Here is a 19,432-nt window from a genome sequence, read left to right as displayed (position 1 = left end):
CATACATCGTCTCATACATACTCTTCTGTTATTCCGACTCTTGACTTGGCCCGACTCAAGTACCTGGTTCACTTGACCATGCCGTGTCTTCCCCAGGCGTCCCCGACTTCCACTATTCATATTCGCGTCATATTGCCCTACTTTTTCAACTATGAACATTTGTGTCATTTATTCTTCATTATATTATGCACTCATTTCTTTCCCAATGCCCAAAACATCTTAGCGTCCCTTTCTTAATCTTACTAATTACATAAACCTTTGAATTCTTTGCAAATCTCCATATTTATCACACAATGATACATGCTTTTACCAAATATACGCCTCATGGATATCATTTCTACAGCATTCAGTCAACTTTTAGTTCATAATATGATTGGATTCAATTTGTTGCTAACAAATTTTTGGACATTTTACAATTTTTAAACAATCAGAAAAGTTTTACATCCGATGTTTGGCTTAAAGGTATTTTTAAATTATTAGCGAAATCCAAATTTAATAAAAAATAGATAGCATTATTAAATTCCACGTCTTTTCTGCTGATCCTGTGTATCCATTCCCGACACCGGGGCTTATTATGTCGGGTAGGGTGGGTCACCGGAAAGTTGTGGTTATTTTGGTCTTGAGTTTCAAAGGTTGTGCTCGAGAAAAATTAGGTGATAAAAAGGGCGGCAAAGCTTTAAAGCTGGCGGCTTAGCAGAGAAAACAGGGTCTTACCTAACTGACGTTACCATGGGGACGCGGTGGAAATCCGAGCTGCAGTTGTAATCAAAACAGTGTTAATTATGGGGTTATAACATTATGAAATATTTTCTAAAGGTAAAGGGTTATAATTATCGTCTAATTAAGAATTAAGTTAATTAAAACGGGGTAACTGGAACTTAAAGGGTAATTTTGTAGAACTTAATTAAGGAGGCACACGATACTTTAGGCACTGTACGTTATGTTTCTAGTATCACCCTGGTGGTATTCAGAATCAAAAATTTAGTTTAGATGACTCAAGAAAAGTTTAGTAATTTGATCTGATTTCTAACTCTCCCAAACATAATAATCAGCTTTTAGCCATTATTTGGGAGATTTTTAATATATATTTTATTAATGTGAATACCGTACACGGAGTAAAATGAATTTTGTTCATTTATTTAAAATCTCTTTAAATTATTAGTAATCCGGCTAAAACGGGATTGCAGGCCGTTTCCTGTGTTCCACGTGTTAATGCACATGAATTTGCCTTGATAATGTATAATGACAAAAAGCAATAATATTATTATTTGTATGTATGTTCCGAATTCTTGGTAATATTAACCAGATAAAATAATTTTAACCAGATTACGAACAATTTGAAGATATTCTTAATAAAGTGGAAATATAATTTTTCTCCGTGGACAAGAGTCCCAACCGTTTGGACTCAATGAGACTATGGCATCCAAAACTAAGATATGTCAAGATACTTAAGGTAGAGCAGAAGGGAAGGGGGAAGAACAAGCGGAAGGTGGGGAAATATTATTTTTACTTTTATATCAGCGTTCCTACATGTCTTTAATTATTGTCAAATGTTGATTTTAGTAAATTGTCCTCCATATATTAAAATAAAAAAATAGATTTTTTGCTTTAAATGGCTTTAGCCGTATTTGATGATCATATCTAAATGGCCAGGTACTTTTCATTCTCTCTCTTTCCCATCTCCTTTCTTTCTCTGCTTCATTCAGCCTCACAAAATATCCCAATTAATTTCAATTTCGAAGGCGTATGAGGAGTACGATACCGTTGCCATTTATTGGATAAATAACAACCCTGCCATACGTCACCCCAAGTAGTTCGTTACGTTTGGTGATACAGCAGGGGTGCCCGGGTTCATGGGGTGAGTTTTGTCTAGGTCTTGGCGCCGAACGCGTTTTATTGCGGTATTTTAAGTAGGTATATAGTTATCTATGTCCTAATATAATCCTTATATACATATACATATAATTATAGTAACACATTTAAAATGAATCAATCACATATTTTCGTAATTTAATTTTAAAAGTTTTTATGTTTTCTTATGATTTTATTTCTTCTGGTAGCTCTCCAAATATCTTCAACGCTCCGTACATCAATGACTTTTGACTCTGTGTTTTTTTCCTGAAGGGGAGTCTCAATTCATTTCTTTTCCTCGTCTTATGTGTGTGTTTGTTCTGTAGTTTATCAATTTTTCTTAGTAATTCACTAAACGTATGGCCATTGATTATCTTGTAGATTAAAAATATGGTATTAAATTAAATAATTTGTTTAAACGACAAGATATTTAACTCTGTTCTTAATTTTTGTGTATCTATTTTTCTTTAATATGGTTCTCATTGCTCTATTTTGTAGAATTGTCATTTGTTTCATTAAACCGTCGTTGTGTGGTACAATAATTGTAGTGCCTATCTACTGCGTGGCGGGTCAAATCAAGAGAAACTTGTTTAGGAAGACCCTATGATCTCTCCAGCCGGACTCTCGGTGGACCCATTGCCGTGCAATGCTGTGGGTGAGATGGATCCATACGTCCGTCACTCCCGTACACCGAGTATATATCTTTCGTATATATCTTTTTCCTTCCCAGAACTTTTCTCTTTCGTTACTTCCCCCAAAAATTTATTTTAATTTCACAATACATGGCTACCACACGAGATACTGTAGAGAACCCAAAATAATTTCTATTTTAAAGGATTTAAGAGTTATAATGAATTACCGACAGATGTTAAAGAAACTATAAAGAATAAGTTTTAGATGTATTTTTAAGTGTCCCCAATGTAATAAAAATAAGTTAAAAAGTTTATACTAGATATAAAAGTGTATTTTTTTATAACTAAATAAAAACATACAAAATAAAAGACCCTCAACACAGAATCCCCAAATATTACTTAAGGCGTGAAGAATTTTTTCCTTAGGGCCTCTTAGTGGTGCTTGTAAAAAAAAAGAGAAAATCATAGACCCACTGGTACATGACGTCTTTGTCCCACGTAAAGTCACATTGGAAAAAAAATCATGAGGAAGATTTGAATATGATTTTTCTCTAAAACACTTCAAATTTGGTAACTCTTTGCTTTTGTAAGGAATCAAAACATATCGCTTTCCGAGAAAATTTTATTGAAGCATAAAGTGGCCCCGAAATGTACAACCTCAAAATGCTTCGTGATCGCAATAAGTTATTTTTAAGTTACGTACAACTCAGATTACCAACGAAAAATACAGTAGTGATGAAATTTATATATAACTTGCTGACGTGTACCCAGCGTTGTTCGGGATCATGAATGGTTTGGAATAAAGTTTTGAGTTTGAGAATAATAGTGTACCCGAAAACTGGTTGCATTTTTAAGATGGAAATAATATTACCGTTAAGAATTTAAAAAGTTAACTTTATGTATGTTTTAATTTGTCTTGAACTGACATGTCTTTCTCGGACGTCCTTGACTACATCTACCATTCACTTCCACATCATACAATCTCCTTACACCCCTTTCTCCGTTCATCACGTACGCCTCATTTTATCACAAGTACCTACGTATTTGATTCATTTAATCGTGCCATGTCTTTCTCGGGCGCCTCCGACATGTTCTCCGTTCACTTCATGTTGTATAGTTAAATCCATGATGTTACTGTTAAAAAACTACATTTTTTTAACTTTCATTGGATTCCGTGTCTTTTTTGTACATTAACCCCACATAAGAGGCCCTGAGACAATTTCTTTCAGGGCTTATGTTATCTTTGGTGATGGCGTGTAGGGGTCTTTTTTAAGAAAAGGAAGGAGAAGAAGTTCTGTGAAGGAAAAAAGTATGAGAGGTGGGTAGGAATCTAGGGATCAGTGTTTCCAGGAATGACGGACGTATGGATACATCCCTCCCGCCGCTGCGCAAGGCGATGTGTCGAGAGACCAGTTGGACAGGTCAAAGGGTCGACCAAAACTAGCCTCTCCCGATCTGGCATGTCACGCAGTAGGTGGGCAGGCGCATCTAGAACACACCTCACCCGATGAACCTGGGCAACCCTGCTAAAACACTAAACATAGTGAAACTCTAGGGGTGACCTTAAGCAGATGTAGGTTATTCTATAAATGGTTCCCAGGACTGCGGTATCCAAACCCGCCTCCCGAATTGAATTTTTGTCAATTCCTAATTTATCACTCTATCGCAGCGATAGTGGGTAAAATCTACTTCGGGCGTCCTTATCCTTAAATCTTATAAAATAAATGTATAAAACAAATCACAATTTTTTTTGTTCAGTATTTATCACATCCAAAATGATGACAGTTTTGGTAGCTTGCAGGTGGCGAACAAAGATGTACTTATTATAAAACAGAGCCCGAATGAAGGAATTGGATTTGGCCCAGCAATATTTTTCGTAAATTTGGTAGCCGGGCGAACTCACCGTCAAGACGGTAATACTTCGACTATAATAGGCAATACACGACAAACTTGCGCAATCTTCACCGACAATACGGAAATACCTTGTCGGTAAGAAAGTGTAGTAAAAAGGTGACTTAGCGAGAAAATAGTGCTTGACATTACTGTCACAATCCCATATCTAAGTATGTCTCTTTGGCAATTGGGCAAGGGGCACAATTTCAGAAGAGAAATGTGGTGAAGTTTAATTAAAAATAAAAGCCTCCTTAATTCAAGAAAAGTAATAGAGGTAGCTTATAAATTAAAGAACTGCAGAAGTCAGCAAATATTTAAAAGAGGCATAACTAAATCTCATGAAAAATAAAACATTGAAAATAAAATAAAGCTTAATGAATAAAGTTCATCAATTCAAAACATTGTTGAACAATATGATATTACCACTTTCCTGAATTATTCTGAATTAACTATAGCTCAAACAATATTACAATGTTTGAAAGTGATAAACCTGGAACGCGTTGTTTGGCGTTGAAACTTCAGTAATGTATTTTGTAACTTTCATGCGTGGAACATAATATGTTTTATTTTTATATATATCTAATATACTCCACATCTTTCCACGTAGAAATAACACGAAATTACAAGTACATACGTGCGAGAAAATTTCGCAGAAAAAAAGTTTTGAATATCTCGTCCACCATACAGCATATATGATTGATGTTACTTTGTTTGTGGACACAACAACCGATTTTACTCAACATTGGTTCTTGTTAGTGCTAGAAGTGCTTAGAAAGTGGTTTGAGTGATAGAAAAAGTCGGGACGCTTGAGGAAGAAACGCATTAGCTCTGCACTCAAATTAGATACGGAGTTGAATAAACATCGATATAATGTATTTTTTTAATATTACTGACGTGGAATGTGAGCAGCGTCCTCGTGTGGAGTCCAGAAGCCTCCAGTCAGTTTGTAAGGCTGATCGGCTTGTGTAGGCTTCTTTCGTATCACGACAAGGATTGGCTTGCCGTTGAGATAGATGGAGGTTCGCTTCTCATTAAAAACACTTGTGTTTTTGTTGATATGTTTAATATGTAACACAGAAGAGGCCTACCTTCAGCCTCACAACACACAACATTTGGGGTTGCCATGGTCTCACCGGCTCTAGACGGTTAGTAGCAGTTGAGACTCTTGTGCGGTATTCACATAAAATAAATAAAAAAGAGATCTAAAAAGTCCGGCTTGCTTCTGACATCATTTGAATCGAGACAGATTTTAACAAGTATGTGACAATATCTGATGCAAATTTGTGAGGCGCAATCTAACATATCAAAGTGTGACTCTTTTAATGATATTTATTTATTTTAACCCCGTACAGGAGGCCCTGAGGAGAATAATTTTTCTCAGGGTCTAGGTCATCTTTTGGGATGCTGTGTGAAGGGTCTTTTTTAAAGATAGGAAGGAGAGGAAGTTCTGGGAAGGTAAAATGTATTTAGGGTTGGGTAGGAATCTAGGGATCAACGCGTCCAGGAGTGACGGACATATGAATGTATCCCTCCCACTGCTGCGTAAGGCGATGGGTCGAGATACCAGTTGGAGAGCTCAAAGGTTCTCCCCAAACCAGCCTCTCCCGATCTGGCACAACCTGAACATACCTCAACTGATGAACCCGGGCACTCCTGCTAAATCACCAAAAGTAGGGAAACACCAATGGTAGAGGCAAACCGCCTTCCAAATTGAACAAAGAAATTGAATCTTTTAATATTTATTTTGCAATGAAAACGTACTGGGTATCTATTCTATAGTCTCTACCACGAATTACTAGCTATGCGCCATCTACGAACGAAAATCTCTACGACTTTTGTCATAAGTTTTATATTATTTATACATTCTTGAGTGTCGCACGGTTGAAGAGATGACTGTGTTGGCAACCCTGTGAATATTGTCTATGTTTCTGATGTCTTTGAGGTTTCTATAGAGTTAATTTGAAATGTCAAAAACAAACCGTTTCCGCGTCGTTCTGTCAACGTTTTTATTTGCTACCGCACTTTTTCTGAAATGAATGGCGGTGGTGGATACATATCGAAATGCCAGAAAAATGGTTAAAACAACTTTGCAGAACTAAACGAATCCGATACCAACTTCGAAAAGCGCGCGGGAAACGATCTTTTTTTTGTATAAGCCAATTCACCAGGATGCAATGAGATTTTGACAGTTTTGCCGATCTCTACTGCTTCGACCCACTCGTTGTTTAAGTCGAATGAATTTTGACGTATAGCGTGTAGTATGTACTTTCGGTGAGACTCAAGAATAACAAACTCTACCAGTGTGTGTACTTTCGGCGGAAATTACGAGCGATCGAGACTGGGGAATAGATACCCTGGCATTTAAGTTTGACGGTTAAAATTATTGGAAAATAGAATTGAAATGTTGACTGGGATTCCTCAAGGTTCGAAATAGAAAATAATTTTCGATTTAAAAATACCTTTGAAATCTAATATTCACACTGATTTAATCTCGATACCAACTCGAGTTTCAAATAACAAAGAGAGCGCCCATTTCCGATGAAGAATTCACTGCTTTTGTTACTCTTAAGATTCAATGAACCACATTTACATGTTATGTTCCTTTGAGTGATCAATCTATACAATATTGTTCGTTGAACCGATGCGAGATATCGCTTTGTATTCTGAATGTATAAATAAAAACAAAAATCTTTTTTGGAAACGGAAATGGAAGAGACATTATTACAGGACGTTTGGTAACTCGTGGTACCTTGAAAGGGGATGGCGCACCCAGTTTTTCAAGAATGTGACCAATTCTATAAAAAAATTCGTAGGCTAATTTTTTTATTTTATTATCACATATGGCTTGAAAAGACCCATGTTATATGATGGAAGAAACACGGAGGCCGGCAAATCGTTCTATGGCCGAGCTGTTAAACTTAGAAAAAAGTTGTAGTAATCACTGTGGTTCTCACGTGACAAATTAATGACAACTGTGTTAAATATTTGTTTATCTCCCTTTTTTGCATACCATGTATGTAATTATGGGAGTAAGTGAGACAGAAAGATAAGCCGGAGCTTGCTCTTGTATTCTGCTTACACAATCTCATTACGCCATGCAATCAAGAGACAGAAAAATTACACAGGTTTGCCTATCAATGTCTCAAAACGCCACCTCCCGGCTCAAGGTCAAATCTGTATCCCACGGAATATAAAAATTGTCATTTTTATGTATTTATTTGTAAGAAAAAAACAGCTTAAGTATATAATTAAGTATATTTATCCACTCCGACTCTATTGAAAAAATTCAGCATAAATTCCTAAGATACATTAATTATAAACTCGGTCTACCTATAGAATCAATAAATTACAATCACTTGATGAAAGAATTAAACTTACTTAAACTCTCAGATAGAAGACTTATTTCCGATTTGACTTTTATTTTTAAAATTGTCAATGGTATTATAGACAGCCCTGATATATTAAGCCTAATTACCTTCCATATACCCACTAGAACCACTCGATCCAAAATTCTTTTTAATTTCAATAACAATATCAGGACTGAGTCATTTAGAAACTCGCTTATACCTAGATTGCATGCAGTTGGCAATGCTTTCTCAGAAGTAGTAGATGTGTTCAACTGCACGGAATATAGTTATAAGAAGGCTATAATAACATACCTCTGTCGTAATTATCAAAGTTATTAGGCATAATACCATTCTATTCATAAGTTATCACAGAACCTAAACTATGCACTTACATCAGATATCAGACAGAAGAGTGTTATCTAATAATTTTATATACTTAATCAAAACTATAATTTTTCCCAAAATTGTTATGAGATGTCTTACTGACAGCCCTGTTTCAATAGAGCTAACTCTTAGTTCTCAGCAAATTCAACCAAATCCAATATTGAAGGTAACAATAACCTCAATACTAAACTACTGTACGGATTGAAAATAAAAATGCTATTGTACCTATGTATACCAGATGTTATTCTTGTTTAATTTTCAACATAATTTCTCAGTAATTATTCTGTTTAACATAATACTGTTTCGCTCCTGTGAACCACTGTAAACATAACTCATGTATATTGTAAAAGCCTTTTACGGCGTCTAAATAAATAAATAAATAAATAAATAAATAATACAAAGATCTATATTTATATATATGGATGGATAGGAGTTTCATTTTGTCTTAAAACTAATTGGTAGGTAAAGGAAAGGGAAGACGAGAAAAATGGGATAAATTTTGTATGGGAATTTGCCAAATTTGGGTTCTGCCAACTTTTAGCAAATAATGGTAGAATTAAACGACATGCAAAACAAACTGCTAATGGAGAGGGTTAGCAAATTGTATGCTGTAAGTACTCACACGGAGAAGTTGATGACGACCCTTTGCACCTGGGCCAGGCGGCACCACGCAGCCGCGGCGAGACAGCCGACCAGCAGCGCACTGAGGACCAGGCATCTCCAGTTACCCTCGCGACGTAGAACGCCTCCCAGGGACTGCTGACGGGGCCGCTGAAAGAAAGACAAAAATCATTTTAAAATATTTATTTAAAAAGTTTGTGTCCTGATAAAAGTGTGGTTATTTCTCCGATACAATTTTTATTTGTATGTGTTTGAATTCTACACAAAATTTTAAACAATACATTACAAAATAGTAACAATAATATTTGTATTATATAATTCCCAGAGAGTTTAAAATAACTCATTTCGGGAAAGACAACATTAATAAAATAAAATAATCTTATTTTTACACAAAAAACTAATTTAAAAGGGAGTTCAATAAACAGTGTACATAGATTTTAAAACAGACCAAACAGACTTGACACAGTTAAGTGTAAAATATTTCAAAAATACATTAAAAGAAATAAACACAGAAGTTAGAGAGTTCCAAAGAAAGAATGTGTCACTAATTAATAAAACTGCGGAGGAAATAGCGTTTAAAAGCTTTTTAAAATGTTTTTTTGTTGGTTACTAGAAGTTTTAGGTTACTAGGTAATGCGTTTCAATAACGTATACTGGACCGAACAGTAATTCATATTAGCAAACCTTTGATAGGTACGCATTTTATAGGTAGCCATACTGCACTATTCCACACGCAGCATTTTGTAATTACAAAACAAATGCAGCAGCAAATTCTCGAATTAACCGTGTACTTAACACCTTCAATAATATTTGCCTAAATTCTAACATCGACATTTTTCGAATTCACTGCCCACATTTAAAAGGAGCATTGAGTCAATGATATAAACTGTCAATGTACATACATACCCCTTCACAAATCACCACTTCTCATACCCGCAAACACACTCACACATACACACGTACACAAACACTTATACCCTACGCGCGTCACCCGGTAATTACTTAATCTACCTGCCACAAATAAGACATTACAAGGAAAAGTATTGAAGGTACCCAGAAAGAAATATTGAATATACATTAATCCATTCATCACTGTTAACAATGTATCGTTTTGTTTCTATTAGGTAAATAAGCTAGCAGACGTGTTCCTGGCGTTACTTGGGGCTAAACAAATGATTTGGAGTTAAGTTGAGAGGTTGCGATTTCAAGTTTTTGGTTTTTTAAATATTTATTTCACTTGATCATGTTTTCTTCAGGCGTTCTCTACTTATTCTACTATTGACTTCCACGTCATACATTCTCCTTACTCCATTTCTTCGTTAATCACACACGTCATATTTTACAACACATACGTTTAAATTAATTTGATCGTGTAATGTCTTTATCGAGCATTTCTGAATTCTACTAACTTATTCTCTTTACTGTAAAACAAAGTACATTGTATTGACTTTAATTCAAACCCGAATCTCATTCTCGTCGAGAGATAATAAGTTAAGTCTCCTTCGTGTTTTCTGGACTTCTTCTGCCACTAAATTGTCCGAAAAAGAATTTTCATATATTTCTATGTTAAAAGCTAAATGATTAATTTGATGGTCCGGAATTGCTTGCATTGATAAACTTTCGATTCCACTACGTAATACTAAAAGTTAGGATTCTTTTAAGTGCAGAAATTATGGTACTAACTACCATATGTATTCCTTATTGTCCAGAATACTTATGGAGGGAAAGATGTGTAGCGAGTCAGTGGATATCTTTAATTTATCACTTAACACAAAGATTGTTTTTTTATATTTATTATTTCTATACATACGTTACAGTGTCTACCAAATTATTTACATTTGTATATAATACATAAATTTAGAACTGTTATTAATATGGTATTTGTTTTATGCTGGGTGTGAGGTAGGTTTGAGTAGGTGACACTGCAGTGGGTAATGTTATATGTTTAGTGAACACCTCACTGGGAGAACCTGTGCTGAGGTGTTTACGTGGTTATGATTAAATGGTACATGTATTTATGTGTATTGGTTTAATTTTCTTATATAAATGTCAGTTGGGTTTTTAATTTTTTTTTAATAATTATTGTACATTGTTATTTAAAGATAAGGATTTTATTTTATTTATATGCACATATATATACACATATATACATACACCCATGTATATACATACATACATAAATACACACTTGTCATTATGTCATATTGTCACTTGTCCATTGTAGCGTAATACTGGAAGTGTCTTTGTCCGTGTGTGGTGTATGTTATCGGTATGTTCAAGGTATTGTTTATTGACGACCTTGTTTGTATTGTTGTTTGAGGTGGCATTGGAATGTGTAGTTTCTGTTGGAGGAAATTCAGTAGTGCAGATAATTTAGTGTTACAGAGGCAGTTTAGCTATGTATAGTAAAATGTATTATATTAACATATATTTTTTACTATTCATGTGTAAAGGTGTTAATAGAGTAATAAATAAACAAAAAAACACTCCTGGCACTACTAACAAGAACAATCTTTGAAAATTTAACCGATATCAGTCGAGTTGTTTTTGAGTCCATCGTACACACACGTAGTTGGTGTTTGAGACGAGAAATTATGTAGGTAAAGACTATAAGCCAACGAATCGTTGCCATGCATAAAAAATGTCAACCAATTACCTAACTACTTAACTATCGGTCGCGCGTCTTTACCTGGTATCGCTGCCAAATAAACTAATAACTATTACGATATCCTTAACGTTCTGCTCCGGTAGGTTTTATTCATTGCTTTACTTCTACCAAGATTTTCTTTACCAAACCCGATCGTTTTTGGAGTGAAAAAATTCTGCCAAAACATTTTATTCTCCTGTAAATCTTATTAGTTTGAAGACATCGCCGGCCATTACCACATTTTTACAAATGCTGAAGTAATTAGAGTGACAAAAATGTGTTCTTGTAAGACAAGGGCCTCGGGCTAAATTTTTTCCTTTGTCTTGTTCCTTCGTTCGAAAATGAGCATATTCGCTTGAGGCCAAATTGAATGTATTGAATTAATCTTGTAGAAATTTACTTGAGCTGTGCAAAACATATAACGGCCAATGTTGAATTTATTTGTATCTAAAAGTTCATTTGTTGGAAATAAAACATCAAAAGGCTATTAACAAAATGTTCTAAAATATTGTGGCATTTATATAAATTTAGTATCACAAATTAATATTGTATTGTAATAAGTACCTTTAATATGAGTTTATTTATTTTGTTTTACTTTCTCTTGATTTTTTACTGATATATACAGGTTTTTTTTAGTAAAAAAACAATTATTATTTATAGTAGCCAAATCCCTTTTAATGGCAAATTAAATTTATTTTTTTACAACAAAGGCAAACGTCACTGTAATTGAATACATTTTAACCATCCAAAGGTTTCGTAAAATTCTTTTCTTTATGCACAAAAAATATAAACAAATATTAAAATTTTTTTAAAGTTGACCCCAAACATTAGGTCCTGAGGAAAGTAATTTCCTTAAGGAATGCTATGTGGAGGGTCTTTTTAAGGAATAAGGAATAAGGAAGAGGAAGGTATGAGGGGTAGGTAGGAATCTAGGGATCAGTGTCCAGCTGTGACGGATGTATAAATCCGCCCCTCTAGCTGTAGAGCAAGGCGATTAGTTGAGAGACCAGTTAGAGTGTCATAGGGTCTTTCCAAACCAATCTCTCCTGATTTAACTCGTCACGCAGCTGGTGAGCAGGCGTATCCTGAACACACTTCACTCGATGAACCCGGGAACCCCTGCTAAATCCACCAAACGTAGCGAACCACTTGAGGTGGCCTATGAGAGGTGTTGTTTATCCAATAAATGGTTCCCGGGCGTCGGTACTGTTGCTTAATAAATATGGTAGATATAATAAAATATTTGTTAAATTTAATCTGCATCCATAAATATGTCAAGCAACACAGTGTGGGACTACTTTATTCCATCCCACATGTGGCAACACTTTTTAAATTAATCCGCCGCCTGACGCCCCAGAAGAGCTAGGCGGGCGCGAGAAGAGAAGTCTTCGTTCATTCTAGTTTCAACCTTCGATCCGACCACCACCCTCCACTACCTTGTCTACCACATTTCCGCGTTTCGTATAAATTGTAAATTCATTCTCACGAATAAATTCAACTAATACCGCAGACCTTTATTTTTCAATCATCCAAACTCCTTGAACACTAATTTACGGTTCAGGCAGCCACCGTAAATTACACAAATACACACATCACCGCCACACTGGTGAGTGGTGACCCCACAAATTGCTGCCATAACAGTACTGATTTGAATGAAAATATTATTTAATAATAAAAAGTTGTCAGAAGTGAAAAGAGTTCAGTTTATCTAAAGTAATGGATGGGTTTCTAATCAATTTAGTCAAACTAACGTGTAAATTTGCGCTTGGATGCATTTGGCAAAGGTCCAAATCAATTTTCATTTCAGAAGACAAACTCATTACCATTATTGATCTTTTGAATCAATCAAATAGAATGAAAAACTTTGTTTAATGACGAAGACACGAGTTTAATGACGCAGCAAAACTATCGTAAAACGAGGGTAGTTTTTAGGAAAAAGAGTTGAATTGTTTGTATAGGAAATAAAAATTAGATTTCGATAAAAGTTAGTTATCTTTGTACTTCTACCATCGTGAAGAATCACCTCCCGAAGTTAGCGCAGCCCCGGACACCCCGTACATTAATCTGCATCTCCATTTAACATACGTTCCTGCATTACTCCTTCCAATTACCTGTCCCTTGCAACAATTTATTATACATCTCAAGTGTATTTAAAAAAAACTTGTTCGGTGTACACTTTGAGTGTTCCCGCAGTGCGTTTAAATCCGGTATATTACAGAACCTTGTGCAGAGATAACCAGCAGTGTCCCTTAAGGCTAAACTAGCCATTAGACTGAACACAATTTTTTTGATATGTAAAAAAGACACCAAGTCTTGGATCATCAGACAGATATACGATCATACATTTTATAAAATACCCTTTATAAGTATGTACTCCAACAAGACTCTGATTGACCTCTGTCATTTAATGTAATGAAATATTGTTTTATATATTATCTAAGGTTATACTGCCTATATTAACTTCCATTTATTATTTCATTAACTATTTTATCTTTTTTTTCCATATATATTTTTAATATTGTTATTCCTGTAGGATAACCTACACATTCTTTTATGTCTTCACGGTTTAAAATGCATACAACTTTAAAATTTATATTTTAGTTATAGTTATGCATGTATCAAATAATATGTAAATACTCATTTTTGTATCCAATACGTCTGTCTCGACACAGGTATATCCTAGTGAGACAGATATTAAAAAACACTTGTAAAACAACTTTATATTTATAATAAAAAAATAAAAATAAAACTAAAAAAAGGCCATAATATCGACCCAAAATACCAATGCAGAAGAATAGTATTATGAAAACCTTAATTATTATTATTATTGAGGTATGTTATTATAGCCTTCTTGTAACTATTTTCCGTGCAGTTGAACACATCTACTATTTCTGCGAAAGTATTCCAAACTGCATGTAATCAGCTAAATTACTCAGTCTTTATATTATTATATTGTTCTTGCAATTAAAAAGAATTTTCAATCGAGTAGTTCAAGTTGGTACGTTGAAGGTGATTAGGCTCAATAAATCATGACTGTCTATAATCCATTAAAATATTTAAATTTTAAATAAACTTATTGCATTATAAATTCGTAAGCGTAATGAGTAAGATCAAGAAAGGGACGCTTAGATGGTTTGGGCATGTAGAGCGAATGAGCGAAGAAAGGAGTGTAAGGAGAATATACGATGCAAATGTGAATGGTAGCAGAAGTCGGGGGCGCCCGAGGAAGACATGGCACGACCAAGTGAATCAGATACTTGAGTCGGGCCATGTCAAGAGTCAGAACAATAGAAGAGTATGTATGAGACGATGTATGAATGTGAATTAGGCAAGGAGTGTGTGCCAAGACCGAGTTGTTTGGCGGTCCGTCCTCTCTGCCTACCCCTGCGGGGAAACGGCGTGATGGTTAGTTAGTTAGTTTAGTTAGCATTATAAATTCTTAGAAACTTGACATCAAAATGTTACCCGGTTATTTCAACGAGGTGACGCATATGTACCGGTTGCATATTTCTAAATACCAGACGCATTATCCATTCGGGATATTTCGATAGCGCTTGGGCGCTAAAATACCCGACGTCTCGTGACGATACGTCAACGGGTCTGGGTATTTACGAATAACCAGTCTGTCTGCAGTCTTCCAGCGCCCTTAGTATAAGATAGGTACAAACGAATGTTCTTGCCAACTTTGGAATAGATTCTTAACATTTATGCAGTTAATATTACTTACGCTCTAGTCCAGAATTAAGCTGTGTTGAATAACTACCCCCTTGATTTTATTTAATACAATGACCAAACATAATACCTAGGCTTAGCGAAGGTTTAGTTGTGACCCCAAATAATAAAGCATTCGAATAACAAAGAAAACCTTCGCGTGTTCCGCAACATACTAAGGCATTAGAGGTCCAAATTAGATTCCGCTCTATTTTATTGTTGCGTTCCAAACATTTTCAGCATTAGAACAATAATATGTATTTACTGTCAGTAAGTAGCTACATAGAATATTATATATTTTCGAATTTTTTTGTTTTGTTTTTTTACAAAATATGTCAGTACTACTACTAATACTGTTCAAATGTTTCAATTTATCCTGAAGGTTTATACACCCAGGTATCGCGGGTTCTAGCCTCTACTAGAAAATTCCTTCACGTTCGATAATTAATATTTGTTAGTAGAGAGAAATGAAATATTTTCTGGCATTTTGTAACCTGTAATGTTTGTCTTTCCTTTTAAACGCCACTTTCTTCGTTGGAATTGCATTTTATAGATTTTTTTTATTAGCTAAAAAGCGTAAGTTACTTTTGTAAAAACTATTTATTTATTTTAAAATGCCTAGCTTTATTGTCAACGATTTATTTGTGGGAAACATTCCCTGGTTACGAATAGCCTGACATTTAAAACATTTATTTTTTATTTTCGACCTAGTTGCGCAATCTCTTGGGCCAGCTAGTACCTACAGTCAATTTCAAAGATTTTTTTGTTTGACTGAGGGTTGCACCTTCCTCCCCAAGGACTGGAGTCAACAGAGCTACCAACTGCGCCAAATCCCGATTGGGTAGTACCGACATTTATTTATTTATTTATTTTTTTTATTTATTTAATACATGTTACATTATTATGAAATTTACATAAAGTAGATATAATGAATCACCATACTAGGCGGCTGCCTGTTTCATGGTGACCAATTGAGTGTAATTAATTTGTATGAAATATGAAATCTAGTGTAAACATATGAAATTAGTAACTATAGATGACTAAAATTTTGGAAAAATTGTAATATAAAGTAGAAGATAGAAATTAGAAAGGAGAAAGAAGTAAATTAGCATTAGATTGTAAAAATGTACATAATTATATATATAATTTTTAATATGTGTGCATGCAAGCACACATGTGTATATAGCAGCAGACATACCTATATACATATAACAGCACATGTATACATACACCCATATGACGCATCCTCACGCATATAAACAATATATACACCTCTATCTGAGTACTTGGAATAGGCTACTAACACTATAACAATCACACATCAAAAAATCCCCGAGCGCTTTCCTGAAACTGTCGTATTTGGCTATTGATTTTATTTCTAACGTTAAATTATTGAATATTTTTGGAGCAAGAAAGTTAAATTGTCTTTGTGCCATTGAGGTTTTTATTGGGGGAATAGTATAATTCGATTTGTTGGAATATCTTGTATTATGGGTCGATTCAAAAATATTTTTTTTCGTATGTTTGAATTTATAGTAGGAGGATATGTTTTTGACGTATAAGGATTTTATGTTGAGTACTTTGAAGTCGTTAAATAAGTCCTTCGTGGGGTGAATATAGTGTACTTTGTAAATAGTCCGCATTATCAATTTTTGAGCTTTAATTAATGGATCTAATATCGTGTTAGAGCATCCTCCCCAGACTATTATACCGTAAGATATAATTGATTGGCATAAAGAAAAGTATACCGTTTTTAGTGTATTTTTATTAAGAATATTTCGTAATGACCTGAAGATATATGCCAGTTTCCGTATACGGTTTGTAACATTTATTACGTGATCTTCCCATCGTAGTTTATTGTCAATTATTACACCCAAATATTTAATGGAATCTACTCGTTCTAGTGGATTGCACAGACAACTAGAGTTATCTCTACAAGAATGTATTTTTAGTGTATGATTGATTGAAGGCTGACTCGGAATATTAAGACTAAACGTTATATATTTCGTTTTAGTTATGTTTAAGGTGAGTAGATTATCATCCAACCACTGTTTAATAATTTGCAATGTTAGATCCGCTCTGTGAAATGTTTCTTCCCATGTCTTACTTTTTAGTACTAGGGCAGTGTCATCGGCGAAAGTGATTATATTGCCATCAATAATAGATAGTTTACATAAGTCATTGATATAAATGAGAAAAAGTGTGGGACCGAGTACACTGCCCTGTGGCACACCAAAGTTAATGCTAGTTGAATGGGATGGTTTATGCGATGGTAGCTTAACACATTGCTTTCTGTCTGTGAGGTACGATTTGAACCAATCAAATGCCTTATTCTTTATTCCGATTTTTTTGAGCTTGGCTAGAAGGATTGGATGAGATACTGTATCAAATGCCTTAGCTAAATCCAGAAATATTGCCAGACATTTATCACCTTTGTCTAAGGCTTGTGTTATATGTGATGTTAGTTCTAAAATAGCTGAATCTGTATTGAGTCCTTCTCTAAAGCCATACTGGTTTGACGAGAGTATGTTATATTTTGTAAGATGGTCGATAAGTCTTTTTTTTACTATTTTTTCAATAATTTTTGATAGTGATGATAATAAAGAAATTGGTCTGTAGTTTGTTATGTCAGTAGGATTTCCGGACTTAAAAATTGGTTGAACTAGGGCAAGTTTGAGTTTGTTTGGGAATTCACCTTTAGTGAGACTGAGGTTTATGATATGTACTAATGGATGGATTATAAAGGGTTCAACTGTTTTTAGTATAATTGAGGAAATTTTGTCATGATTGCACGAATGAGAGGGCTTTAACTGTCTAATGGTTTGAGAAATTTCATCGTAGTTGGTCGGGTTTAAAGTGAGTATATTATCTGTTTCACTGGCACATTGATTGATAATGTCGGCAAGGACATTTTCATCGGTTGATGTCTTATTTAAAATCTTTGATGCTAGATTTTTACCGATATTGCAAAAGTATTCATTTATGTGATTGGTCACAGTGTCTGGATGGTCATTTAGGGAGGTGTCTTGGCCGTTGATGTTTAATTTATTGATTGGTTGTACTGGGTGATCAGTGTTAGATATTTCTTTGACGATATTCAAAATTTGTTTGTTATTATTACCGACTCTGGACAGTTTTTCTTTGTAGTAGTTTTCTTTTGTGGTTTTAATGATATTATTACATATATTTCTGTACTTTTTATAAAATATTTGGGCTTGAACGTCTGGATTATTGAGTAAGTTTTTGTGAAGCTTGTCCCGTTTTTTAATACAAAAAATTAGGCCATCTGTTATCCATGGTTTCAGTTTTTTATTTTTTGAATTATTCACATGGGATTCTTCAGTGACATCCTCAATATGTTGCAAGAGAGTTTCAGAGAAGGTATTAAAAGCAATGTCTACGTCTGTGGAGTTTAGAGTGGAGAGCCAATTTTCTAAAATAATTTTAGAAGTTAGTTTCTCGAGATTAATGTGTTTCTTTTTTATATTACTACGTGACGTTCCGGTAGTGGGTTTATTATGCATAAGACCAATTGCTATTGAGAAATGGTCCGTTATGATTGATTGATATATAATTCCCTTTGCATTTTTTTTTGTTCGTAGAAATATGTGATCAATACATGAGTTACTAGTATCAGTTACTCTAGTAGGAGCATTAATATAAGAAATAAGCCCGTGTTGAGTCATGAGATTTTTATAGTCGAGAGTTTGTGATGCTTTTGGTTTAAGTAAATCTATGTTAATGTCATCGATCACCATTAGCTCTTCATTTGGTGTACAGTTAAATAAGGCCAAGTCTAAGGATTTAAGGAAGGATGAAATATTTTGGTGTTTAGGTGACCTGTATAGTGCAAGAATTGTGGTTTGGATGGTTTTTATTTTAAGGCAGTTGGCATTATCAATGATTAATTCAGAGATAATCGGGTCCAGCTCAGATTTTACATAGACAATTACTCCATCTGACTGAGTCTTATTATTTTGTGTATTGAAAACTGTAAATCCTGTAATGTTTTTGTGAGTGTAATTTGATTTGATCCAACATTCAGTTAAAATTATTATGTCAAAAATATTATTCAAATCGGCAAGTGTTACAAGAAGGTCATTATAGTTCTTATCAATGCTTCGAATGTTTGTTGAGAATATTTTTAATCGTTTATAGGGTTTTAGAATATTTATGCACTTTGAGGCATCATTGGTTTCAGGAGAAATCACGTTATCGTGGTTTTCTATTTGTAGATTAATATCAATCATTTCGTTATTACTAGTACCAGCTAATTGTATCACGAGCATGTATGAAGAGTATGGGTAAGTGTGATGAATAGATAAGAACAAGGTTAGTGAACAAAG

General features: G+C 34.4%; 1 protein-coding gene across 1 annotated transcript in view; it reads right to left on the bottom strand.

Annotated features, from left to right (window-relative positions):
• Nucleotides 1-710: 710 nt before the first annotated feature.
• The window catches only part of LOC149415671 (transmembrane protein 151A-like), a 263,160-nt gene continuing 244,438 nt past the window's right edge, over nucleotides 711-19,432 (bottom strand). The window contains exons 2-3 of the mRNA XM_089642410.1: nucleotides 8,730-8,878; nucleotides 711-753 (exon numbers count right to left, since the gene is read on the bottom strand). Of these exons, the coding sequence (XP_089498536.1) occupies nucleotides 711-753; nucleotides 8,730-8,878 (192 nt within the window). The remainder of the gene's footprint in view (nucleotides 754-8,729; nucleotides 8,879-19,432) is intronic.

Source organism: Hesperophylax consimilis, chromosome 18 (genome assembly GCF_061612785.1).
Source record: "Hesperophylax consimilis isolate HC1 chromosome 18, BYU_Hcon_1.0, whole genome shotgun sequence".
NCBI classification, from domain to species: Eukaryota; Metazoa; Arthropoda; class Insecta; order Trichoptera; family Limnephilidae; genus Hesperophylax; species Hesperophylax consimilis.
The sequence above is the reverse complement of the archived record's forward strand: the minus strand, read 5'-3'. Positions and strand labels throughout refer to the sequence as shown.